Source organism: Dromaius novaehollandiae, chromosome 6 (genome assembly GCF_036370855.1).
Source record: "Dromaius novaehollandiae isolate bDroNov1 chromosome 6, bDroNov1.hap1, whole genome shotgun sequence".
Lineage (NCBI taxonomy): Eukaryota > Metazoa > Chordata > Aves > Casuariiformes > Dromaiidae > Dromaius > Dromaius novaehollandiae.
The window spans coordinates 7,440,582-7,463,350 of record NC_088103.1 but is presented as its reverse complement, the minus strand read 5'-3'; the positions used below and the strand labels follow the sequence as shown (position 1 = coordinate 7,463,350).

The following is a 22,769-nucleotide window of genomic DNA, read 5'->3' as shown; positions in this document are numbered from 1 at the left end:
TCCATGAGTCAAAACTTTGAAGGGACTCTTTTAGATATGTAATTTGAAGTGGAAATAATCACAGTGGCTTTTCAGTCACCTCTATGACTACTGATAATTAAGTTAACGTATTATGATATATGTGTGTCAACGTTTGGCTCCAAGTAGAGATGTGAAGTTGCATTTTGCTATAGCTATGTATGTGGCCCAGTAGATGTTTAAGGGAAAAGGGAAAAAGAAAGAAAAAAAGATACTCTTCTAGTAAAGAGAAATATCTGAATACCATTTTTGTTACTGTTACAGGAAAATAAACTCAAGTGTGAGGGAATGGTTTTCTGAAGTTACAGCTCAAGTTTCCAGCTGTTTCAGTATTGAGTCTGTGGCCCCAAATACAGAGGCCACGATTCAGAAGGGTTTTTAAAATTATTTTTAGGCCATTGGGTGTAATTTAAGCTGCCTGTGACATAAAAGCATAGCTAATACGAAATTTGTCTCCAGGGTCCCCCCAGGAGGCAGGGCTGGAGGCCAGCGCTGCTACAGCATCTCTGGGCAGGGACTGAGGGCCCCGGGCTGAGCTGAAATGGGCTCCTGGGTCCTGGGCAGGGGTTGGGGGCACCAATGTGTCCTGAAGGGTTTTTGCATCATGCTCCATTCAGTAACATTATATATATATAATATAATATATATATTATATTATATTATTTTATATCTATATATATACACATATATATATATATGCAAGACTGAAGGAGCTAATCTACCTAGCAAAATTGACGAATGATTTTGTCAACAGGTCAAAAACAGAATAAAATATTTCTTTGTAGACTTTTGCAAGCCTTATGGCAGGCTGATAACTCCTTGGGAGCCGAGGAGAGGTAGAAGAAGAAAGGGAAGCTTTGGTGCAAAGCTGCAGTTGTGATACAGGCTCACCGGCTATGCAGCTCTGCAGCGATACCATGATAACGGCAAAAATCTTCTGGTCCTTGTAGATAAATCAGCAGAAGATGCAGAATTTGTCCCCTTGGAGCTGTTCATCAGATTAATGATTAGATTTTACTATCAAAGAATCGCAACTATTTTACCAAATAATCAATGCTTGGTTGTAACAGGTCCCATACGACAAAACCCAGGCGTTAGAAAATCAGGCTGACTTTGTAAGGTACGTAAAGCTAGATGACTACTAGATGAAAAAAATGTATAAATAGAAATTATATATATAAATACATATATTTTTTAAGAAGAAAATTGGGAGAGGGCAGGAGATGTTGGGTTTCCATGGCTGTTGGCTCCCATTTGGCAGGGCTGCCCTCTAGTGCCCTGCAGGGGCAAGGCAGCGGTCGGTCTCGGTGCAGCAAACGCTTTCCAGGATAAAAGGCCGTTTGCACAAATGATCGCGTGTGTGGTATCTATAGAGAGAGAAATATGAGTGTCATCTGGAGTCGCTTCTGTTTGCATGGAGACAGCCTAGGAAAAATTAATTTTTTTGGTGTTCATTTTTTTAGTGTTCGTTTTTCTCTTTCTTAAATAACGTTTCTACCAAAACCTATTTTCAAAAAAATTATTATTTAGAAAGTCTTTAGGTTAGTGGCAATACGCAAGTGAGTCAAGTCTGTCACTCCTTGTCATGTTGCATGTTATCAGTTAAAATAAGGTAATGGTGATGAGCTGCTGCTGCTCTAGCTCACTGGAGTGAGAAGGGGCCACATCCTGATCTCATGAAAACCGCCTTGCGCTCCCCCACTAGCAGGAAGGAGCTGTAGTCCTGCCTTTAGCCATTTCAGGTAGGACTTCTAAAATGTCCCACAAGTGCCAAACCGTATCCTGGGCAGCAGTTCTCCTTCCCAGGCTTTGCTGCCCAGCATACGGTTTGGTAGCGTGGGGTTTGCTTTTCCCACGTCCTTCTGGATCCCTTGGGAGGTGGCTCTGGAGGAGCCACGACAAGGTCACGGAGGAGCATGGAGCCTGCTCCAGCTGATGACAAGAAGCACCTGCGCTGTGCCGTACGTAAAGTACACCCTGGGCTGAATATGCTTAAGATGAAGTTAAGGGGTGGTCACAGTGCAGGGAACAAGCTCACCATTTGGACTCAAATTGCGCCTTTCCCAGATTAGTGAATGAGGAGGAAGAAGAGATTATTTCACCTAAGCGTTAATTGCTTATATTTCCAACTCTGTGTGAACTACAAACATTAAAGGTCTCTTGGTGTCCCCTTAAATCAAAAATATATTAGTCTCCATAGTCCATTGAAGTTTACAGGTTCATTTTGTGCTGGGAATGCTGTACCGCAGATGTTTTTCTTCTGCGCTAGTCATGTATTCTCCTCCCACCCCGTGGTCACCACCTGTCTGGAAGCATCTAGTTTAGTATTAGTGCATTACCTCTAGTGACCATCTTAATGATTTTTAAATTACCTATTGATTTGCTGCTTAATGCCTTTCCTCCCCCATGCTTTGTTTCTCCTCATTGGCATTCCTAGATGAGTATCTCAGTTCACCAACATTTTTCTTCAGCATCTTCATAATCTTTGCAGACTGGTCAATATTTGTTTCCTACAAATCTTTTGTTAAATAACACCCCTTTAAATCTGGTAAATGTGATGTGTCTTGTCCGGAGCATAGGGAAAGGTGGTGGCTGTCAGATCATTCACAGGCTAAGGATGATGTCCGACTTAGCAAACAAGTTGGCATCAAGAGATCTCTTAATCAGTCTTTGTTTGCTTTTAAGGATACTAATTTGGATTGTGAAGAATTCCTCCAATACTTTTCTTCCTTCGTGCTCCAGTGTGGGTTTTTTTGTTTTGTTTTGTTTTTTAATCTTTGCGCAAGGGAGAAATGGGAGGGACACATCATGTCCTGTTTTAATGTTCTGCCCAGTTCAAGCAATGTGAAAAAAAAAGCAAAAGAGAAGATGGTGCGTAGAAAGGAGCTGCAATAGGAAGAAAGCTTTGTGTCTTATTATGCTTTGACTTTGACTCTGTTGTGTCAACAAAGCTGTATAAAAATAAAGTAAATCTGCAGCTAGATGAGCAGTGGCACAAATGCAGTTTTATATTTGTATATTAATATGTACCTGCTGTTACCTTCCCATCAAAAGACGGTTGCACTAACTACTTTTTACTATCACTTTGTGGAAAGTTGCCCACCCACACACACACACAACCTGTGCTTATGGCTTGCCTTGGTATACATCTTATCCATTTAGATGCAAAGTCAGGTTTAAGGGGCGATTGAAGCAGAAGCCTTCAGTTGGGGAGTAGTGTCGTCTTCTATTTTTAAGCTGTGCAAGACCATCTCTGTCTGTCTTTGGTCTCCAGTAATGACAAAAGCCCCAGTGCTGTCTCCAATGTGTTACGTTTTTGACCAAAGTCTGTCTGTGATGAAAACCCGAGCGTTGCATCAGTGCATCGGCTCAGGCAATCCTGCACGCTAAATGCGGCTTGCTGCCAAGTCCGCTTCTGCGCAGGAGGTTGAATTGGGGGCCTTGATGGGCGCGATCCCAAAAATCCGTGTCCCTGTACTCATCTCTTGAGTTAGTCATAAAAAAAAATACAGCGTGTGCCAAACCACAGTCAGATATAGACTGTGACCCCATCCCTGGTGGTGGTGAATTTTGCCAGAAAATGAATGATTTCCCTTTGCAACCTATTTGGTACCTTTAAGTGCCCATAATGTGTAAAGACAGATGATACCAGCTGGAGAAGATTGTAATATAGGGAGGAAATGCATTTTTCCTAACAAAATCACTACCTGCTCTATTGAGAATTGCCCAAAAGAGTTGAGAAGGTTCCCTTTCTCCTTGCAGCAGATGTTCATCCCAGACATTCACATACCATGTGAGACTTCATCGCCTGCCCGTAACGGCAGGCTTGCTGTCTTCTAGGTGTGTTTCCTGGTGTGGTAGGACAGAAAGCGTTTGGCCTTTCTTCTTGGTTTCCACTTTGTACTCCTGTGTATGTTGTGCTGATCCATGTATTTGGAAAAATAGGGACATTAAGTAGGATGACTTAGTCATTTCTTGTAGCGGAGGTTGTAGTCTATCATCTTTAAAGACAATCACTTTTCCCAGTACTTTAAGTCACAGATTTTCAGGCACTCAGGTTGCCTACGGGTGTGCAAAAGATAACAGAAATATCGCAGCATGATTTTTTCCCTTCGGATGAGCAAACAGCCGGGTGTGATCTCTTGCTGCTGCACCACGGAGCAAAGGCCAGATGTGGCTGTTGGTTTGCAGGTGTGCAGAGACAGGAGCATAAAAGCAAATAAAGAGATGGGGTGTTCCAAGCAGTTCAGCTACTTCATGAAGGTGATGCTAAGCATCCAGATCATGGGAAGCAATAGCTGCAAACAGCAGAGTCATTGCAGCTGCGCTATCAGGTCACTACCCCAGGATGGAGACCTCCTGCGGACGGAGAAGAAGGTGTCTTGGCTGTGCACATGCGTTGTTCCTAAAAGGTTGTGTGTCTCTGAAAAACTTCCAGGGATTTACAAATCCAAAAGAAAAAAAAAAATCAAATCCTCTGATCTTACACCATTGTAGTATTTATTGATGTTGACTTGTATCATGTTGCTCGTGCCAGACTTGAGAATGTTTTTAATAAGCTATCTCTAACTGATTAGCTTTCCTATACTCATAACCGCTTCATGTCTGCTTCAAATAAAATAATTTTGCTTTTTTTATCTGAGGTAGGATGGGCTATGAAAGGACCACAGCCTGATACTGCTCTTTTTTTTTTTTTTCTTTTTTTTTTTTAATATCTGTTATGCTGTAGTGTCTGCTGATGAAGTATGGATGGATGTTTTAAATTATCATTAGTGTAGCACCCTCACTGGTGGCAGCATGTAGTACTTGTGGCATGAGAAGCCGTAACTTCTAACAAGTTAGAAGCATCGTTGTATAAATTTTGCCCAAGACCTTTGAGTTTAGATGTGTTTGTGTGGATTACCCCCAAAGCTCAGGTATGCATTCTGCTTTAGGGAAAAAAGGAAAAAGAAAATTCAAGTTACAAAGGTGGCTCTGCGAAGAAAGCTGGAAGCGCATTTTCCCATTAGAATAAAAACTGTGATTTAGAGATGTATGTTTAAAGTTTTTTTTAAAGGAATATGTGGATGAGTTTGCTGGGCCTTGCAGTGAGAGGATTTTGAATGGATTTGACAAAAAATGAATTTCAGGTGACGTAGGACAGTCAAAAAGAATGACTTTTGAATAGCCCGTGATCCTGGCTGAGAACCTCCATGCCCGTGGCTCCTGGTGCACAGGGCAACACGCACAGCCCTATGTTTGCATCTTTTGCACAAAGACGCACAAATTAATGTATATATGGATATGCACGTGTGTGCACATATACGTATATATATACACACACATATGTGCGTGAATACGTATGTGTGCAGATGTTGTTTCCTTAATGAGATTGGGTTTAACCCAAGTCTTTAGAAACCTCTTTTTGATACCACGTGCATCAGTATGAAGAACATAATCCTGGGCTCTCATACAGTGTTGACACCCGTCTGCCACTACTTCTTCTTCTCGTTCCTTCCCCTTGTGCGTGCTGGTTTTGTGTGGTGGCAAGAGAGCTGAGAGCAGGGAGAGATTGCGGATGGCAAATAGGAAGGAGAGATTGAGTAGAGTTTGGAAAAACACCCCCCCCCCCCCGCAATTGCGAATGTGTCTATAATTTTGTTGGACCTTGAGAACTAAACTCTTAATTGTGTTTTGCAGGATATGAATGATTACTCTCCGGTATTTAGCAAAAAGCTCTACAGGGGAATGGTTGCTCCTGATGCAGTCAAGGGCACAATTATCACCACCGTTTCAGCTGAGGATCAAGATCCTCCGGTAAGCAAAAAGGCTCTATTAATACTCTGCATCCCAGAGGGGAAAAAAAAATCTTTAACCCTCATAAGTGACCTAACTCTCTCAGCACCAAAGGTGATTCTTATGAGTCTCACAGAGTGGTATCTTGTGAATATTTTATGCCAGCCTGTCCTCTGTCGTTGCGGACATAGGCTGCATTTAAAATGGTGGCTCCTGCAGCTAGCAAATCAATGATATGGCTCCTTTTTGACAGGAGGATTTTTGGAAAGCTTGTGCTGGGCTTGGCAGTGCAAGTGGGATAGCAGGCAGAGAAGCCATGCTGGCCCTTGCTGTACAGCTCTGCAGCTTAAAAAGGGAAGCAAAAGGCACCTTTGCAAGATCATTTTCTTGATTTGCCTTTTCTTTTTTTTTTTTTGCATTTGTTACTTTCTTGATTTGCAGTCATTGCTTGTAGTCAGAGACGTTGCAGGGGCACCTGGAACAGTATGGCTCGTCAGTGGGGCCTTCCTGGGCATGCAGCGTATGAGCTGTGTGTGGTTGATTTGGGGATAAAGTTCATTTCTGCCACTGGCTTTTATTGCCGGTCCCTAGTGTAGCACTTGACTGACAGAACTGAGCACATGGTTTTGACTTGGTAGCTATTCTGAAGGGTAATATCAATTTTTTGTAATCAGAGGTTGATGAACGTTGGTGACTGGATGATAGGCAGAGGACAATAAAAGCCAAAGCTGTTCTGCCAGCCAGGTTTAATTTTTAATTGTTAATGTTTGGTGTAGTAAGGAAAATAATCTCAGGGGCGAGCGTATGGAGAGAATGTGCCATGCACATTAAAGGCTGATGGCAGTGCTGTGACACAAATGGGCAGTAGCTTAGCTAAATATGCTACATACTAATTTATTTACCACTGAAGGACTGAAATGATAAAGAAGGGCTTCAGTAAATGCAATCCTTCTACCCCCTCGTGAGAAGTCCTAATGCAGAAAGGTAAGTAAGCTCTCTGCAGGTGGTGTGTATCAGCGGGGTATTGCTGGACTTGGAGGCATTAGGGTAATAAACATCAGCTGAAGATCTGGGCTAGTGATTGTTTAAAATGTACATAAAAAAAAAGAGTAACATCACCATTTAGGTAATGAGTAGCAGTAGTTTTAATAGCGCTGCAAAATATCTGAAGGAATGCTACAGAGGAGGACACAGACATTGTCTGAGTGCTAAATGAAAGAACTGGAGCACTGTGTCTTCACGGCTAGGGAAGTTTCAGGGAAGGATTAGACCCAGGGCCTGATTTTCCAGTGCTCTGTTCTCAGAATGGACCCTGAGGTCTGTGTTAAGCATCCTCCATAGAGCGCAGGTGCACTGGAAGAGGATCCCAAGCAGCCAGCGTGTTTGCCCCAAAGCTAGTTAAGTTAAAGCAGAGTGGTCAGCAGGCATATATGCATCAGACTAGTCAGCAGAGGCAAGTGGGAGTTTCAGGTGTCTTTCTTTGGGGTAGAAGGGGACACCTCAAAAATGGTTTCATAACCTCGAACGCTTTCTTCCTGGCAGACCTGCATCCTGGAACTCTTCCAAAGAGAGGTGCGGGTGTCCTCATGTCTTTCAGCATGCACCAGGAGAGATCTGCCAGGCTTTGAAGCTGCTGTTGAGGGAACAAACCGCAGCACCTGTGAAGATGAGGGACATGCATGATTAACCCTGGGGTTTTGAGGATCTTAGTCCTGCTTTTAGGCATCAGCTGTACCCACATCACATAGTCTTTTTGTTTTGGACCTTAACCTTTATGCCTAAGCAAAAGGAACTATCTCTAGTAGCATCGCAGAGATCTACAGTGGAGAAGTCCCCTTTCACAGGGCTCAGCATGCATGCACGTTTTGGCAGCCTACACGCACTCGTGCTCCCGCTGCCTTTTTGCCCTGTGAACATCTAATACTTTTGCATGACTTCCCTCTCTTCCTTGGGGCACACCTGGCACCATCGCTGCTTAAAACACACAATGATTTGCAGAGTAAAGTAACCTTGATTGCTCCAGTCTCAGAATTTTTTGCTGGAAAACAAATTTTAAATTAATTTAAGAGGATATCCTGTAACTATGTGGTCAGATCAAACCTTTGATTCCACTCGAAATGCTTGGTATTGTCCTGTCGTTCATGAATACCTTAGTCTTCTAAAATATCAGGTGCAATAAGCTGGGGGCTACAGAATGGAGATTGCGAGCAGAGAGGGCCAAGTTTCTCGGTGGCATTAAAAACCTGCAAGGGTTACGTTTACACTATGTGTTCCACAAAGATACTAACTTGTTTTGCCCTGCATTTCTTCCTTGCACTACTAAGTAGTAAACCTGGAGAAAAGGATGTTTAGGATCAATAAAACTGGGCAAGGAGCTGAATTTCTGTTCTATAGAAATAACGGAAATTTCAGTACAAGGGGGTTATCGGGATTAAGTACACACACACACACGCCCCAGAATATTTAATTTCAATGCCAGAGAATCATTTTAGCTCGATTTTTATATCAATATTTATTTTATATTCTTGGTTGTTTTATAATGGAATACTTTGGCCTTGATAAAATATTTGCCTATTCTGGTATCAGCCTTCATTTTGTCATTGCTAGGTTAATACTTTAAAGATGCTAGGTCTGTCACTTTAAAGAACAAGATGCCAATGAAACACTGGATGAAAGAAAATACTTAAGCAACTGATCGAACTGATATGTGTTTGTAAAATTTTTTAATTTTGTGGAATCAGCATTGTCTGATGCAAAGTTATTTTGCTTTTTCTTTTTTTTTAAATTATCCTAATAGCCCGTCAAACTGTCAGCAGAGTTCTTATTTAGGCGCATGTATTGCCCTTTTTCCTTCTAGACTCTTTCCTTTTCTAACAGCTGTCACTATCATATAGGTGGATAAATGTAGAAATTGGATGTGGATGAGCTTGTATGCTGTTTAGCACAGTGGAGAATAATGGTCACCTGTAGTATGAGAATAGGGGAATATAAAACCCGACTAAAATGCTTATTTCTCTCAGATTCCTTTCGTGTGATTTCCTCATGTTTCAGGTGGAGTGCTCTTACATGCTTCTGAATGTCTGGCACCTGGAAGTTGTGGGGATAGTTTCTATGTCCGTAGAGAAATCAATGGGCATGCATGAGAGAGAGAGATCAAGATCACAAAGTGTGGGATCCCATTTATTACCATTATGGCAGGCGTGGATGCATATAACAATAATGTCAACATAATGTTTTTGAGATCAGCTGTTGCATTTCTTTGATTTATATGAATACTTAAAAATAAAGCTAGCCCTCAGGCATAAAAGGAATAAAATAGCCATAAAGGCTAGCTGTGGAGAAGTTGGTGGGTTTTTTTATTAGTTTTTTAAAATAAAATACCAGCTTTTTAAGAACTATTCTATTTCCTGCTGAGGGCTGATAGATTTTGCTAAAAAAGAAAAAAGAGCGAGAGATATAGAGAGAAAACTATCAAGACATCAATGGCTTTATGTCTTTTTTGACTGAATTAAGCCTGTTTAGATGTTTTGCGCTACTGGCAAATCTGTATTTCAAGCTGGCTTTGACATTCAGTGCTGTCACAAGGGATTCGGTACAAATTCGCTAGAAATTTTTAGAAAAAAAATAGCCTTTTGTCTGTTCAGCAGGAGTACCTTCCTTCACACTTGCCTTAAGGGGAAGAATGTTATTAGTTATCGTCATCAGTATTGTAGCACTTTTTTAATCTGCTGAAATCTTATTTGGACCACACTAATACATCTGTTTCATCAGTTCAGGAGGAAAAATATGCTTATATTCTGAAAACAGTTTTGGCTTTAAAATATGCTTGATTATCAGGACAGTTCTAACAAAAGCCTAACTAATTTGAAGTATCTAAGCTTGAAATTTCCTGTTGTCATTTTACAAATAATGTAGAGTATTCCCCTGTCAACTTTAAACTCAGCCCAGAATAAAAGTCAAGCAAGATCTTTTTCATCACCTGTAATAAAAGCTTTTCAGACCTAATCAGCTCTTTAGAGACCACCTCCCGTCTTGAGCAAATCCCAGCTTTGCACTGCGGTGTCACATTAATATGCATGAATATGAAAATCCAAACTGAAATGCTCAAAGCCTGCAGGAGAAGGCAAAGCTGAATTTTGCAATGGCAGAAGAGCAGGTCTGGAGGCAGGTGAGAGGGGTCGGCTGGCGTCGGTGGATTTGGCTCTCCCATTCCTGCTGAAGACACCGTCCTCAGCCTGTTTCTCCCTGGGGCTGCTGGAGTGGGGCTGTAGTTGAGTTTGGGTCTTGCAGTGGGGGAAAAAGAGGTCAAAAGGAAGACCTGGAGAAGATGACCCGAAAGCTTCGTTCTCCTCTGGCCAAGGGGGTGGGGAGGGCTGCAACTCTTCTGGCTCTTGGGAGGCCCCTGCATAAGCCCAGTGGTTCCTCCTAGTGCCTTGACAGCAAAGGTGGTGGCAGCAGCAGTGATGGGCACGTAGGTGATAGAAAAAAGTTCAGGCCACCAAAATTAACGTTAGCGAAACATCACCTCAAGCAAAGTATGCATATTTTTTTAACCTGCTCTGTTCCTCTCTTGACTACAGAAGTGCTCATTCGGTGATGTTCCTGAGAAACGATCACGTTTTCTCTGTGACTGACGATTTCTAAAGGATGAGTCAGAAATATAAATGTGAGCATTAAGTGCTCACTGGGGAGAGCACAGACAATGTCGTAAAACTATAACATAGGTGAAAGATGAGAGGCGGGAAGAGACTCACTTGTGGCATAGAGTTTTCTGGATTTCCGTAACAGAGCATTTCCTAAGTGATTCAGAAATTTATGGCATATGGGGATGGGTGTACAAAGAGTAGCTCCCATATGTTTTCCAGGACAAAAGGTTCCAGTCACAAAAGGTCAGGGTGAGCTTTCACTCTTATATGAAGTGCAGTTTGATTCATTTATTGGGGACATAGGGTAGAGGTGACTTTTTTTTTTTTTTTTTTTTTTTTTAAGACCTTCTCCCCTAGAATCTCCACGCAGTAAATTATTTTTATTCAATCTATCTTACAGGTATGGATGTGTGTGCGTGAATGAATGAACGTCCAAGTTGGGGTCTGAATGTGTGATTTCGTTAAATTAAGTATATGAACCTGATGCTTAAAAAGTTAAATCATCATTAGGATGCAAATGTAGAGGATAGGATTGTTTTGGTTGCAAAAATCTGTTGTTCTTAACGATTACTAATTTGAAACAAAAAAGTCTCTGTGCTAAATTCAGATGCTCCCAAGTAGGGATTTTACTATGTTTTTATTTCAACTTGCAGATTTCAAAGTGGTCATAAAATCTTGGCCTGGAGGCATGAGAGATCTCCGATAGTTACTCCTTCCTCTCCTTAGTGAAATGTCAGTTAAAACTTAAAAACCAGCGCTTTTCACTGAAGGCCAGAGTAGGCTTTGAAGGCTTGTCTTGAGCAAATGTCATTTTTAATTCTTACCAGTTTTTTACTTCTTTTATTTTCCAGTTTCATTTCACTTTTTTCGCAGTAACTGAGAATGTAAATTATTTTTTACAAAGTTACATTAAAAAAAAAAATCTCATCTGAAATACCATTTTGGTCATTGAAATGCAATAAATTAGATTTGCATATGTTTCTAATATATGTAATATAAATCAACATATTTGGTTTATTGGTACAATCCGTATTATATTTTCCTCCAATTTTAAAATTTGTGTCTCCTTTTTTTTAATTATTTCATTCATGCGATGGTTGCTCACCCTGTCTCTCCCAGAAGAGCTTACATCTAATTCCAGACACAATACACAGTAAGGGATAACAAAATACTAAGAAGGAAGAGCAGAAAAAGGAAGAGGGGAGGGCAGAGGGAATTCTGGTAATAGATTGTAGCCATTTTTATGTGGCCACTGAGGAAAAGCTTGAGTATATCCTCAGTTCTTTCTAAATAACTGGTACAGCTTATTAGAATAAAAATCATCAACTTCTTTTAAAAACATTGCTATAGAAATTAATCTTGGGAAGAGAGAAGTCATCCTGATCCCATCCCAGGAGAGAGTTAAGCACGTTTGCTGTGAAGCATTTGAATAATCCCGCTGAGGTATAAGCACTTGTGCATTTAAGATATTTTGTTGAACAGCGATCTGAAAGACGAGAGGGAGGCAGCCTTTTAGACCAACTGAGAAACGCTGTGCTGCTGGCGTGCCGGATAGTTGTGAAGAAGCAAGCGAGCGAGGCATCAGACCCACCACGTAGGAGACCGCACTGGCTAAGTGAGAGAGACCAGAGACAACTCTGTGTCTAGGGTTTCCCTGGCGCTTCTCCTGACTTTTCTTTCCAGAAGTGTCGGGTTGGAATTTAAGGACTTTGGCTATTTATCTGGCTTTTCCAAATGTCCAGGGGTGCATTAGTTCAGGCTGTTGGACATCCGAGCTGCTCCAAGCACAACACTTGCTCAGGGAGTCGTGCGTGGTGAAGCAGTGCCTCGGAGGTGTACCCAGCACCTGGCGGCCTCCAGGCGCAGGCTGATGCAGTGGGACTTGCTATATTTGCGCTGCCCACGTGTGAGTTGCTCCAGGGAGTCCCAGGTGGGATGGACTTGGTGTATACACTGTGTACCAGGTGCCTGAGTAAGCCCAGGTGGAAATAGGACAGAACTGAGACACCTGATTTTTTCCATTGTTAAATTGATTTTTTTTTTTTTGCCAGAAGAACTCCTTTGGCTCTGTTTTATTAAATTTGCCTGCAGTGCCCTGTGGGCTCTCTTCTTTTGCTCAAGAGGGTGACCCAACCAAAAGGCATAGTGGAAAGTGAGGCAGGGTTGCAAGCAAATATTCTGTGAAGTACGTAACTTTACCCGAGTTTGGTGTCATTAGGAAAATCCAGATATGTCGCATCTCTACTGAGGATGCCAAAGAAACGTTTGTAGCCAGTAAGGGAGATGTGATAATATCCTCTACAAAAGTATGTATTTTTAAGATGAGGAATGAGAATAAAAGCAAGATCTGAGGACAGCAAGACCTCAAAGTCTGGAGTTATAGGCATAAGCCTGGGATAAAAGAGAAGGAAGTGTCTAAGATTGCAGAATTGCAGGTCAATAAGGAAAGCGCTGTCAAGAGAGGCATAGAAAGGAGGAAGCGAATGCTTGTTCAGAGGAAAATGTGACGTTTGCTTTTGGCCATGTTAGTGCATCAGGATTGCGGGATGGTGAGCGAGTAGGATACTGGTGTTTCTTAGACAGCTTCCCACACTTTTTTAACGCATGTCCAAATTATCCAAGGTCACCAGTGACCATCCCTGGAGGAAAAAAAAAGTGTTTTATTTTTCACTGTGATCGGCATATGCCTTGTTGAAGTGGCATGGTGATGAAAGATGCCAGCTAATTATGACCATCTTTTCTAAGTGCTTAACCCTCCGTGTACTTAGAAAGCAGAGTGACTCGAGCTATTTGGTAGAGCCTTAATTTGCTTGTGACAATATTCCTAGGACTGATATATGTTCTTTTCATACGGGTTATCCCTGTAAAAGCTGGGCTATTTCTTCCATGGGCTGTTCCCCTGCATAGTCTTATTTTGTTGATTTGAAACGTCAATAGAAACAGATGCAGAGCAGTAATTTTTACGAGCAGCCTGCTTCCAGAGCTCCAGAACATCTCGTTTAATGGTTTATCTGGTCTGGTAACACCTTGTAACGTTATTGTTCAGTGAAGCCCTTTTGTGAAATCAAGAGCAATCATCCTTACTGTTTCACACACACCCGCTAAAAGTAAGATGCTCAAAGATATTTAATTAGAGATTTCACAGATATTTGATTAGAGATAAAAGCATTTTCAGACAGTCAGGGCTTGGTCTTTTAAAAACTGTTCCTGCTGGATTTCTTAGTGCCTGTTGCAGATTTGTTTAAGGGAAGCATGCTGTCAATGTAATGAGCTCTTAAAGCCGTTTCATCTTATGGTTTTAAAAGTTTGTTATTTTTGTATGCAGCATGTTATAATTATTAATTCAGCATTTGCTAGATCAGACTCTTTCATTGAGTTGTATAGTAGGGAATAAACTAATAAAAATTTTAGAGTTTACATAAATGAGTTTAGGGTTTATACACACGAGTGCTCAGTTCACAACCCACAGCTGGTATGAAGCCCACCACAACCATTCACCTAGTGTGTGGTCTGCTCCCATCTTTGCTGGGGAGTTTCTTTGCGCAGGTGGGACTGAGCTTACAGACTGGATGAGCTATTGCGATAGCAGCCAGGTCCCAACTCTGATCTTTCCTGGGGAGCACCTGACTTTTCCTGTCCTATAAAGGGCAGACGTCCTCTGAGAAGAGATGGCATGACTTCAGCCAAGAAACAGCCTGCTTCCAGCACCTTTCCTGTGGGCTTTTGACACCTGAGTCAGCCGAATGTGTGTGTCCAAGCCTTGGGGGATGCTGGGGAACCTCTGATACGCTGAAGAAGCAGCAGAGCTAAGAGGAGTTCATGCCTCCTCTCTCTCTTGCCTCTGCTGCTGCAGAGCCAAGCAGCCTAAACCAAGGAGGGGCTCCTGCTGCTCTAGAGGGCTGGAAATCTTTGCAATGTAGCAGCAGCTTTGGAAAAGGTGGTACCTCCCCATAGTCCCCACAAGGTCTTCTAACTCCGCACTGTCCTTTACCCAAGCTGGTGGCTAGATGCCGCAGCATTTGTATGGTGTTTCTTTTCCTTATCTTGTGGAACGCATTTTTAATCGGTGTGTTCGCTGTCATGTAAGGAATGGTAAATTCCAGTTTTGCAGAAAAACAGTAACGTGTTCATCAGTTAATTCTGGGCCATTTTTAATGACTACTTTACTTCGAGTGTGTTATAAAGAACACATGCAGCCATCTGTATGTTTTTGCTGTTAGGACCCCTCTCAATATTTTTCGTTGAAATAACTCTACAAAGTTTGCCTCAGTGAACCTTTCATGACGTAAAGCACTACCAATGTCAGTTGAAATCTATAGATGGAGATAATTTAATAAGCTCCTTACCTATTTCCTGTTTTATAGATAGTCCACCTAAGGAGTTTTCTGACTTGAGTCACGAAGTGGTGTTCTGCCCAAAGGCACTTGGTAAATGACTGTGTCTTTATTCACTATGCCACTATTGGTACTACTACGTACGTACGTATAAAATCCAGGTCATTCATGTAGACGCACATCTGGGATCGTTACTACGAGTAGAAGGCAAATGAAGTGGAAATGCACTTTGTTTCTGTGATGCCTGGGCAAAATCATTCTAGGTTCTTGCACCTCTGCACATCTGGGTAGTGGGAATAATGATTCTCAGCTTCCCTTTTAAAGTGCTTTCAGAAATATATATGGTATTGTACTTTATCATGCATGACACAATCATTGTATTACAATTCTCACCATTTTTCATGGCTTTGTTGCATTGCATTTTCTCCTGCAACCTTTGCACAGCAGTTGAGCATTATCTTAGGCGTGCACGAGCACGCTCTCTCTCTGGCCTCCCGGCCTCCACGTGCATCATCTAATGTAAGGGTCGGGGACATATTTCTACCGCAGTGTTTATGCCACAAACGAATGGAGTTTTTCCCCAGACCAAATGGAAACTTAAGGAATTATGCAGCGGTAAAGGAAACAGCTGAAGCCGGATGAGCTTTCGAACAAGGTTTCCTATTAGTCTTGAACTCACAGGAGAATTTCTGGGTTCAAATTGCTAATGATTATATATTTGAATACGATAATTTTTAAATTTGCACTTCACGTGTTTTGCTTACTATGCAACTGATTTCATCCCTGAACTCATTGCTGGGACAAAATTCCCTTTAAAATAGCAAGAATTTTGCCTCCAGGTCGTGATGCGTGTTAGAAATGGTGCACATTTTAAAAAAGCAAAATGTTTAGACATTGTGACTAGTGAATTCTAGCATAGTATCCAAAGAATGAGTGAAAAACTGGGGAGAGGAGGAAAAAAAATGCTTGTGGCATAGGTCCTGCCATGTAGAACTCCTTGCTGTGTTGGTTTATTTGAGAATATTACCTAGTGTATTGGAGTTTTGCTATTGACATAGAAATGCATCTAAATTAATTCAGAACAGAAGCAAAAGATTATTAATATTTTAGATAATTAAAACTTACTCATAAATAGATTTCCCTAGTAAATCTCTCTGGAGCTTTTTATAATTACATTGGTGCCAAAATACAGTAAATAAAAATAAATCTCAGTTTTGTTATTTTCAGAAATGACAGGAGGAAAGCAAACTTGATGGCCATATCAGGAAGAATAACATGATGAGATTTTTGTTTATTTAAAAACAAATTACCTCAAGTGTGGATGTTTAATGATGATAGCTTTTAGTCTCCCAAGCAAATGTGAGGACCATTTCTCTAAAACAAAATAGAGTGGATTTCAGCAGGTAATTTCCTCTTAATTACAACATTGAAGAACTAAATCACAGAATGTCAGGGGGAAAGTTGTATAATCACCGTTGTTACGCTACGATCTCTGCAATTTCTTATGTTTTCAAGGATTTGCGCATGTTTAGAGTGCATGATCTGGCAAAGTAGTTTTAACTCTTAACGTGGTCTTTCATGTATCACTCCACCAAACACTGAAGCATGTTTGGCAGACCCAGTTCTGGATTATTAGAGGTGCTGGCTTGCCCAGTGCTGCTGGCTTGGGACTGAGACAGGGACACTGAGCGCCTGGTGAACTTGCAAATAAAGCCTTCCAGGGCCAAGATGGGTTTCCTCGAAAGGCTAGAAGAGGCAATGGTTTTCCTCATTGCTGCAGTTAAAGTCACCCCTCGATGTTACAGATGCTCTGTCGGATGTGACGGAGGAGCGGCTGTGCAAGTCTTCCCCAGAAACGCAATGAATATCTTGGTAGCATCCAGCCCTGTCTCACTTTTCATTATGTGCGAGGTATTAGCACAGGGTTTTTGGGGGGAGGAAGGCCGATGTGGCTGGGATTCCTCTTTCTGTCTTACTCTGTTAGTGTGGCATAAGAGTAAGGACGGTTAAAGGGAGAGGTCTTTTCACACACTGAGCAGAAAGAGGTATCGGTCCCATTGCCACTTATTGTGCCCTTAAGTAAGAAGTATGCAGAAATAAGACTGAAGTATTCTTGCCTCTTTTAACATCTGTAAAACTGATACCACCAATGAAAATCTTACGGAGTTCCTATAATCTTGGTAGTATTCATTACCACGATATAAAATACCTATCCCAAGTCCATCTCATTAAAGCTCTTAGTTCAAACTATGTATTTTGTACGAGCATTTTGGTGCATTTTTATTGCATAAAGAAAGTGTTCTCAAATACCACATAAGATTCAGTGAGTTTAAACCACTTTTGCAGCTGTTTCAGTTACTGTGGGAAACTGCAAATTCACTGTTTCGTTACAGCTAGGAGTTGATGCAGTGCATTGGATGTGTGCTCAGTAACAACAAAGCTGTTTTATACCACACTGTTGAATACAAGAGAATGTTACCAATTCCCTATTAATGATGATTTGTTTTTTTGATGCTTTGCCTGTTTAAATACAATATACAGATCAAAACTGAATCTGAGCTCCATTTATAAACTAGAATCATACTGATTTCACTAAATGCCAGTTTGAAGCTAGCAAATAACCTTGTTCGAATCTGTGAAATGTCCAAGTGTCTACGTACCTAGGTAATGTACGCTTTGGTGCCCTTGAAAAATAGTCAGGGAGGTATCGGTATGCAAAAACCCTTTTCTTTGCTTTAACCCTGTACTACTTTGCTGCCTTTTTTTCTTACAGTCCTTTAGCACATAATTTAAATTCGTGCGAGCTTCGCTGGTTTAGTAGCCTGTTACTTTGATTTGGGAGCAGCTGCCTCTTGGACCGTGTTGGAGGCACGGTTGCTCCACAGCCTTTGAAGGACCCTGGAGGGTGACTGCTGCAATGAGATGAGAGGAATGTGATGGATACATGCAGAAACTATGTTCTTCAAAATAAACGTTATTTATTTAGGACCGTAGCGTTGAAATAGTTGAAGCAGGTAACTAGGCTTATATGCTGAATATTGTTGAAAACGTAAGCACGCCTCTTGTTCTGCTGTTTAAAAAGTTAAGGAGTTACAAACACAAGCAGTGGTCTGTTTAATTTTTATGTGTTTTCTATGACCAAAACTTTTTTTTTCCAGCTGTCTTCATAATGAAATCTTTCCAAATCTCTGATCCTTTCACTTGCTGGACCTCTCGGAGGTCATCGTGAGGTAGCTTTTCTTTTTGAGAAGGTTCCCCCAAAAGCCCCCTTCTGAGGCAGGCAGGCTACAAGTTTTCTTCGCAATGGCCTGTGTTACCAGTGTTACATTTTAAACCTTGACTGATTTCACGAGACAGGTAAAGACGGACACCGATGGGTTTGTTTTTGCCTTGCAGGGCACGCCGGCGAGCCGAGTCCGATACAAAGTGGACGTCGTGCAGTTCCCTTACAGCGCCAGCATTTTTGACGTGGAGGAAAACTCGGGCCGCGTAGTGACCCGGGTAAACCTCAACGAAGAGCCGAGTACAGTGTTTAAGGTATGAACGTTATCGTGGCTGCATGTTGTTCTTTAACACTTGTTTTTTATTGCTGTGCAGGGCCTTGGTGCCTAGGGCAGTAGCGATGAGACGGGACAGTTTGCGAAGCTGGGAGACAGGTCTTGAAGGCAAAGCAAGACTCAGTATCTTCCTACTACGTGTCTTTACAGCCTTTTTAATTTTAGAAAGGTCTTGGAGGGGGTGAAGTCAAGATGATGACTTTTGATGGGTTTGATTGTCATGACTTCCATCAAAATCATTGAGACAGTTCTCCCTTTTTCAGTCTGGGCGTGGAGGGTTAATTGAAAAGTGAAGCACCAGCAAGCAAAAGAAAAAAAAAAATTTGTATGTGTGGGGTTTTATATATGATTTTCCTACCTGGAAACTACCAACCTTCTGTGGGGCCGTTAAGCTGTTTTGTTTCTTCTTGCCTTTCAGTGATTTATTTTTGAAATTAGGGTTAAGGAGAGGCTTATTTGCACATTTATAAAGATAGAAAAATGTTCACATCACTGTTCTCCACTTCTGAGAGTCCTATCAAGCCACACTTTGAGCATGACTAGTATTGCTTGCTGTCATTGTTTTAGGAACTTGGGACATTGCTAATCTAAGTCTTTTTCAGATTTTAATTAATACAAAATAAAAACTGTGCATTGCCTGAAAAAACACCTCTTTTTGTTTTAGGCTGTTTGAGAACAGCTTGGACTCTTGCAGAAATGAGATGAACTCCCCTTTGCTAGAATGAGGCGCAGACCTTCTCCATCTGGTGACCTCCTGAAATAAGGACGGATTTAGGGAGAGGAAGCTAGAAAGCTGTCCATTACTCCAGCGGCCCAGTCGCTCTTGTCTTTGCTAGCAGATAGCTGACCGTCAGTTGAAACCTGAAAGGAGATGACTTTATTTGCCACAGTTAGGCAGGAATAAAGATTAGATTAGCAAAAGAATTATATTAGCCTTTGCAGACGAATTACTCTCACCCATGTTTTAGCATCCTGAGGATCTTTTCCAAGACATTTTTTGGTGCCTCTGTTGTTAATTTTTTGATATCGGACCTCAGTTTTAAATAACAGTTTTTGTCAGCAGCAGACAATTCTTACCCAGAACTTTTTTTTGGTGGTTTTATGGGAAGATATACGTGCTTTTTCACTAGAAAAGCACTCCACTGCTTAAATGTAAAACTAAATGATACCATTAAAGCTGAAATTGACTGTGGAGTTTCCACGTAAGGACAGTCTGCAATTAGATGTGAAGGGGAAAAAAAACAGTAAGTCATGTACTTTAAGTTGTCATTGTGTTTTGGAAATGTATTTTATAAAAGATAGTGGAATTTGAATTCCAGCTCACTGTATTTTGGTAAATTTTGTAGCAGATGTTTCAACCTGTGGTTCGCAATCAGCTTTTTTCTGTGTGTTTTTGTTCTTCTTGTAAAATGTATCTGATTTGCAGTGAAAGAAAAGCTCATCTGACTTGCTGTGCAAGAAGTATGTTGCAAGTCGACATAAAAACGCTCTGGCCTGTACTGAGAGAGTGATTTTCTGTTTTGTTTGTAGTTAGTCGTCATTGCGTATGATGATGGGGATCCCGTGAAGTTCAACACCACTACCGTGGAAATCGCTGTACTGCAACCTTCGGTAATTCCCCGGTTTACCCAGGATGAATACAGGTAAAGTGGGTTTGCGTTCAAGTTTCACCTGTTATTTTGTAAGCTGAAATACATTTCCATTTGAATGCCAGTCTGAGGTATTTTGGTTATTAATATGCTGTACTGTCAGTGTGAGTCCTTAATTATGTTTAGGCATCTGTTACATTGCAATAATTTTTCCTGATAAAAGAACATGGCAGCATCTTATTTCCTTTAAATTTGATTACTCAATCGTCATTTAGTTGCAAGAAGGATTAGCTACATTTTCCAATATCACGTTTTTAAAGTCATATCGCGAAAATTAAAGATAGGAATGGGATGTAAAGCAGTGAAGCAGACCCTTTCTGCCCGTGATAAGAAGAAAATGTGATCCGGAAGGTCTGGTGGGGATGCCCGAAAAGGAGGAGTGCTACTTGTTCCCATCTCTGGATGAACTTCTCGGAAAAGGTTTTCCATAGGAAGGCTATACTGCTGCAGAGACGTCTGTGTGCTTATAATATTATCTGGCTTTATATCTTGAGGGTGTGGAGTGTGTGTGTGTGTATCCTCACGTGTCAGAAACAGGGGAAAGGTAGAAGGTGAGAGATGCACAAAGTTCTTCCCAGATATTCGTATTTCTGTCTGGATACCTCAGTTGAGGAAGATGTATTTTATCCGCAAACCGCTTCCTGTACCCACGGGGAATGCACATGACACATTCACTGCAGACTTTCTTCTTCTATATCAATAAGCACCCTTAGCCAGCCATTTCATACCCTTACAGGTTACCTACTGCCACATTTCCACAGTCTGAGCAGGTAATAATACCCACTGGAAAGTTTTGGGCTATGGTGAGGGAGCAGCAAGGAGAGGTTTGTTTAAAATTGTCCTCTGAGAAGCTGTTGAAAATGTCAGTTGTGTGGATAAACGCAAAATATTGGTGCATTCAGGTTGTAGCAGGACTTGTGGCTTGGGCTGATTAGTCCCCCCCCCCCCCTTTTTTTTATAGCAGATATGTTCAGAAGCAAGTTTTGATGTCTGTACAAGAATAGGGAGTAATAGGATCAGTACACACAAGTATCAAGGAGTTACAACCCTGTTGCAATATGTGCTCTTGATTCGAATGTAGCAAAGTAATCCCTATCAAATTATTTATGTTTTTGTACACATTTTCAAAATAAGCACTGTAGGAAATCAGCAGACCCTGGTGTAGCTTTCTTGGCTTCAGCGCATGGGTATATTCTAATGAAAGGCCTTGCTCAGCTATTTTAATGGAGATTAGACAAAAATCCATGGCATGAGTTCTATTTTTCTTCCTGATCAGAGTATTAGTATTTTGAAAGAATACCTTAAATAGGATTAAAAATAGCAAAGTACTACTGATTCTGCATGCTTTAAGTATGAAGCAGAACTATGAAATCTGAAGGAATAGTGTAAAATTATAAACTCTGTGTAAAAGCTGAGGGATTTTTCTTGAGAGAGTCCTGTGTGACAGTTTCAGCAGGTTCTGGCATTTTTGGCTGTTTTACTGCTTATTGTTTCAGCAGCATTGAAGATGGGGAGATTGCTGGAAAAGTAAGAGTAGGTGCAAGGAAGTTTTTCTGAACCCTGATTAGTGCAGCACTCGATTTTGCTTATTTGCCCTCTTTCTGTCAGAGGAAATGAGAGAAAATGATAATTCCCCTGCCCGTGGAGCAAATATTGTGATCCTATGGTATGCAGCTGAAATGTTGTTAAGTTAGCCAAGTGACCGTCAGAAGCAGGGAGATTAAAATATATATATATAACTATGTAACTATATATAATATATAGAAAAAATTTAAAAAAGATATAAAGTCTCGGGGTACATTATGATGCCTGGGTACCCAATCGCAGGAGTCAAGGAGCAAGTTAACCGGAAGAGGAAGAAATCCGTTCTTTTTAGACTTGAGAAAGAAAGCAAAGCTAGCTATTCCGGTACCCATGATTAACAGTAGGGTAGGAAAAAATGATGCTGCGAGACCTTTCCAAGATGCTCCACATCTTGGGTAAATCACAGAAACTAACTGAGACAGCGGCATGAGCCAGCAGTCGATTTTATCGTGGGAGGCTGGAACTTTATTTCAGTACCGTGAAGGAAGCTGAAAGCACGGAGCGGCTCACGTCCCCGAATATCTTTAGGTGGCAAGCAAACATCCCCTTGTACCTCCTCCTCCTCCTTGCAAACTCGTCAGGATGATGAGTTTCCTCTTTCCAAGGAAAAGGAAGGCTTTCAAGGATTGTCACACTCTGCAATCGCACTTCCCACCGTGGGGTTTTTTTTTTGATGGTGCTGCGAGCTGAAACTGCCAGGTTTCTTACAAACTTATTTTTTAGCACAACATATCTTGAGCATAAATCTCAGCTCAGCGGTGCTGCCTGCAAAATGATGAACTTTTGGATGTGGGCCGCAGACTTTTTGGAGGATCCAGAATGAGTGGCTTGGTAGTGGGTTGGTAGTGATCTTTGCTTGCATAATTATTGTGATTTGAATAATGCCAGTGTTATTTTTTATGCTCTTTTGCAAACTTCATTCCTGTATATTTAGAAAAAAGATCACAGCGGAGCGGTTTTATGGAATGAGGCTGCCTGAGCAGTCGCAGCATGTACTGCAAATCAGAAATAAATACAAAAAATAAAAATAAAAAAAAAAGGAAGAGAGGAGCAGATGGCATGATCAAAAAGGCATAGCCGCATTAGGCAGAGACTGAGATGAAAGCGTGGCTATGCCCTGATCTGTGGGTTTGGCAGCTCTGGGCGCTGTCAGAAGCACGCCCGTGCGTCTGGGTCTCCCCTCGGTGTCCTGTTTCTACTAAAGAA

At 41.3% G+C, this 22,769-nt stretch overlaps 1 protein-coding gene across 10 annotated transcripts in view; it reads left to right on the top strand.

The window, feature by feature from the left end:
* LOC112981614 (protocadherin-15) overlaps nt 1-22,769 on the top strand; it is a 1,192,166-nt gene that overhangs the window by 1,100,038 nt on the left and 69,359 nt on the right. For all 10 annotated transcript variants that reach the window (XM_064513568.1, XM_064513569.1, XM_064513570.1 and 7 more), the window contains 3 exons: nt 5,698-5,814; nt 18,170-18,310; nt 19,861-19,973. In XM_064513568.1, the coding sequence (XP_064369638.1) occupies nt 5,698-5,814; nt 18,170-18,310; nt 19,861-19,973 (371 nt within the window). The remainder of the gene's footprint in view (nt 1-5,697; nt 5,815-18,169; nt 18,311-19,860; nt 19,974-22,769) is intronic.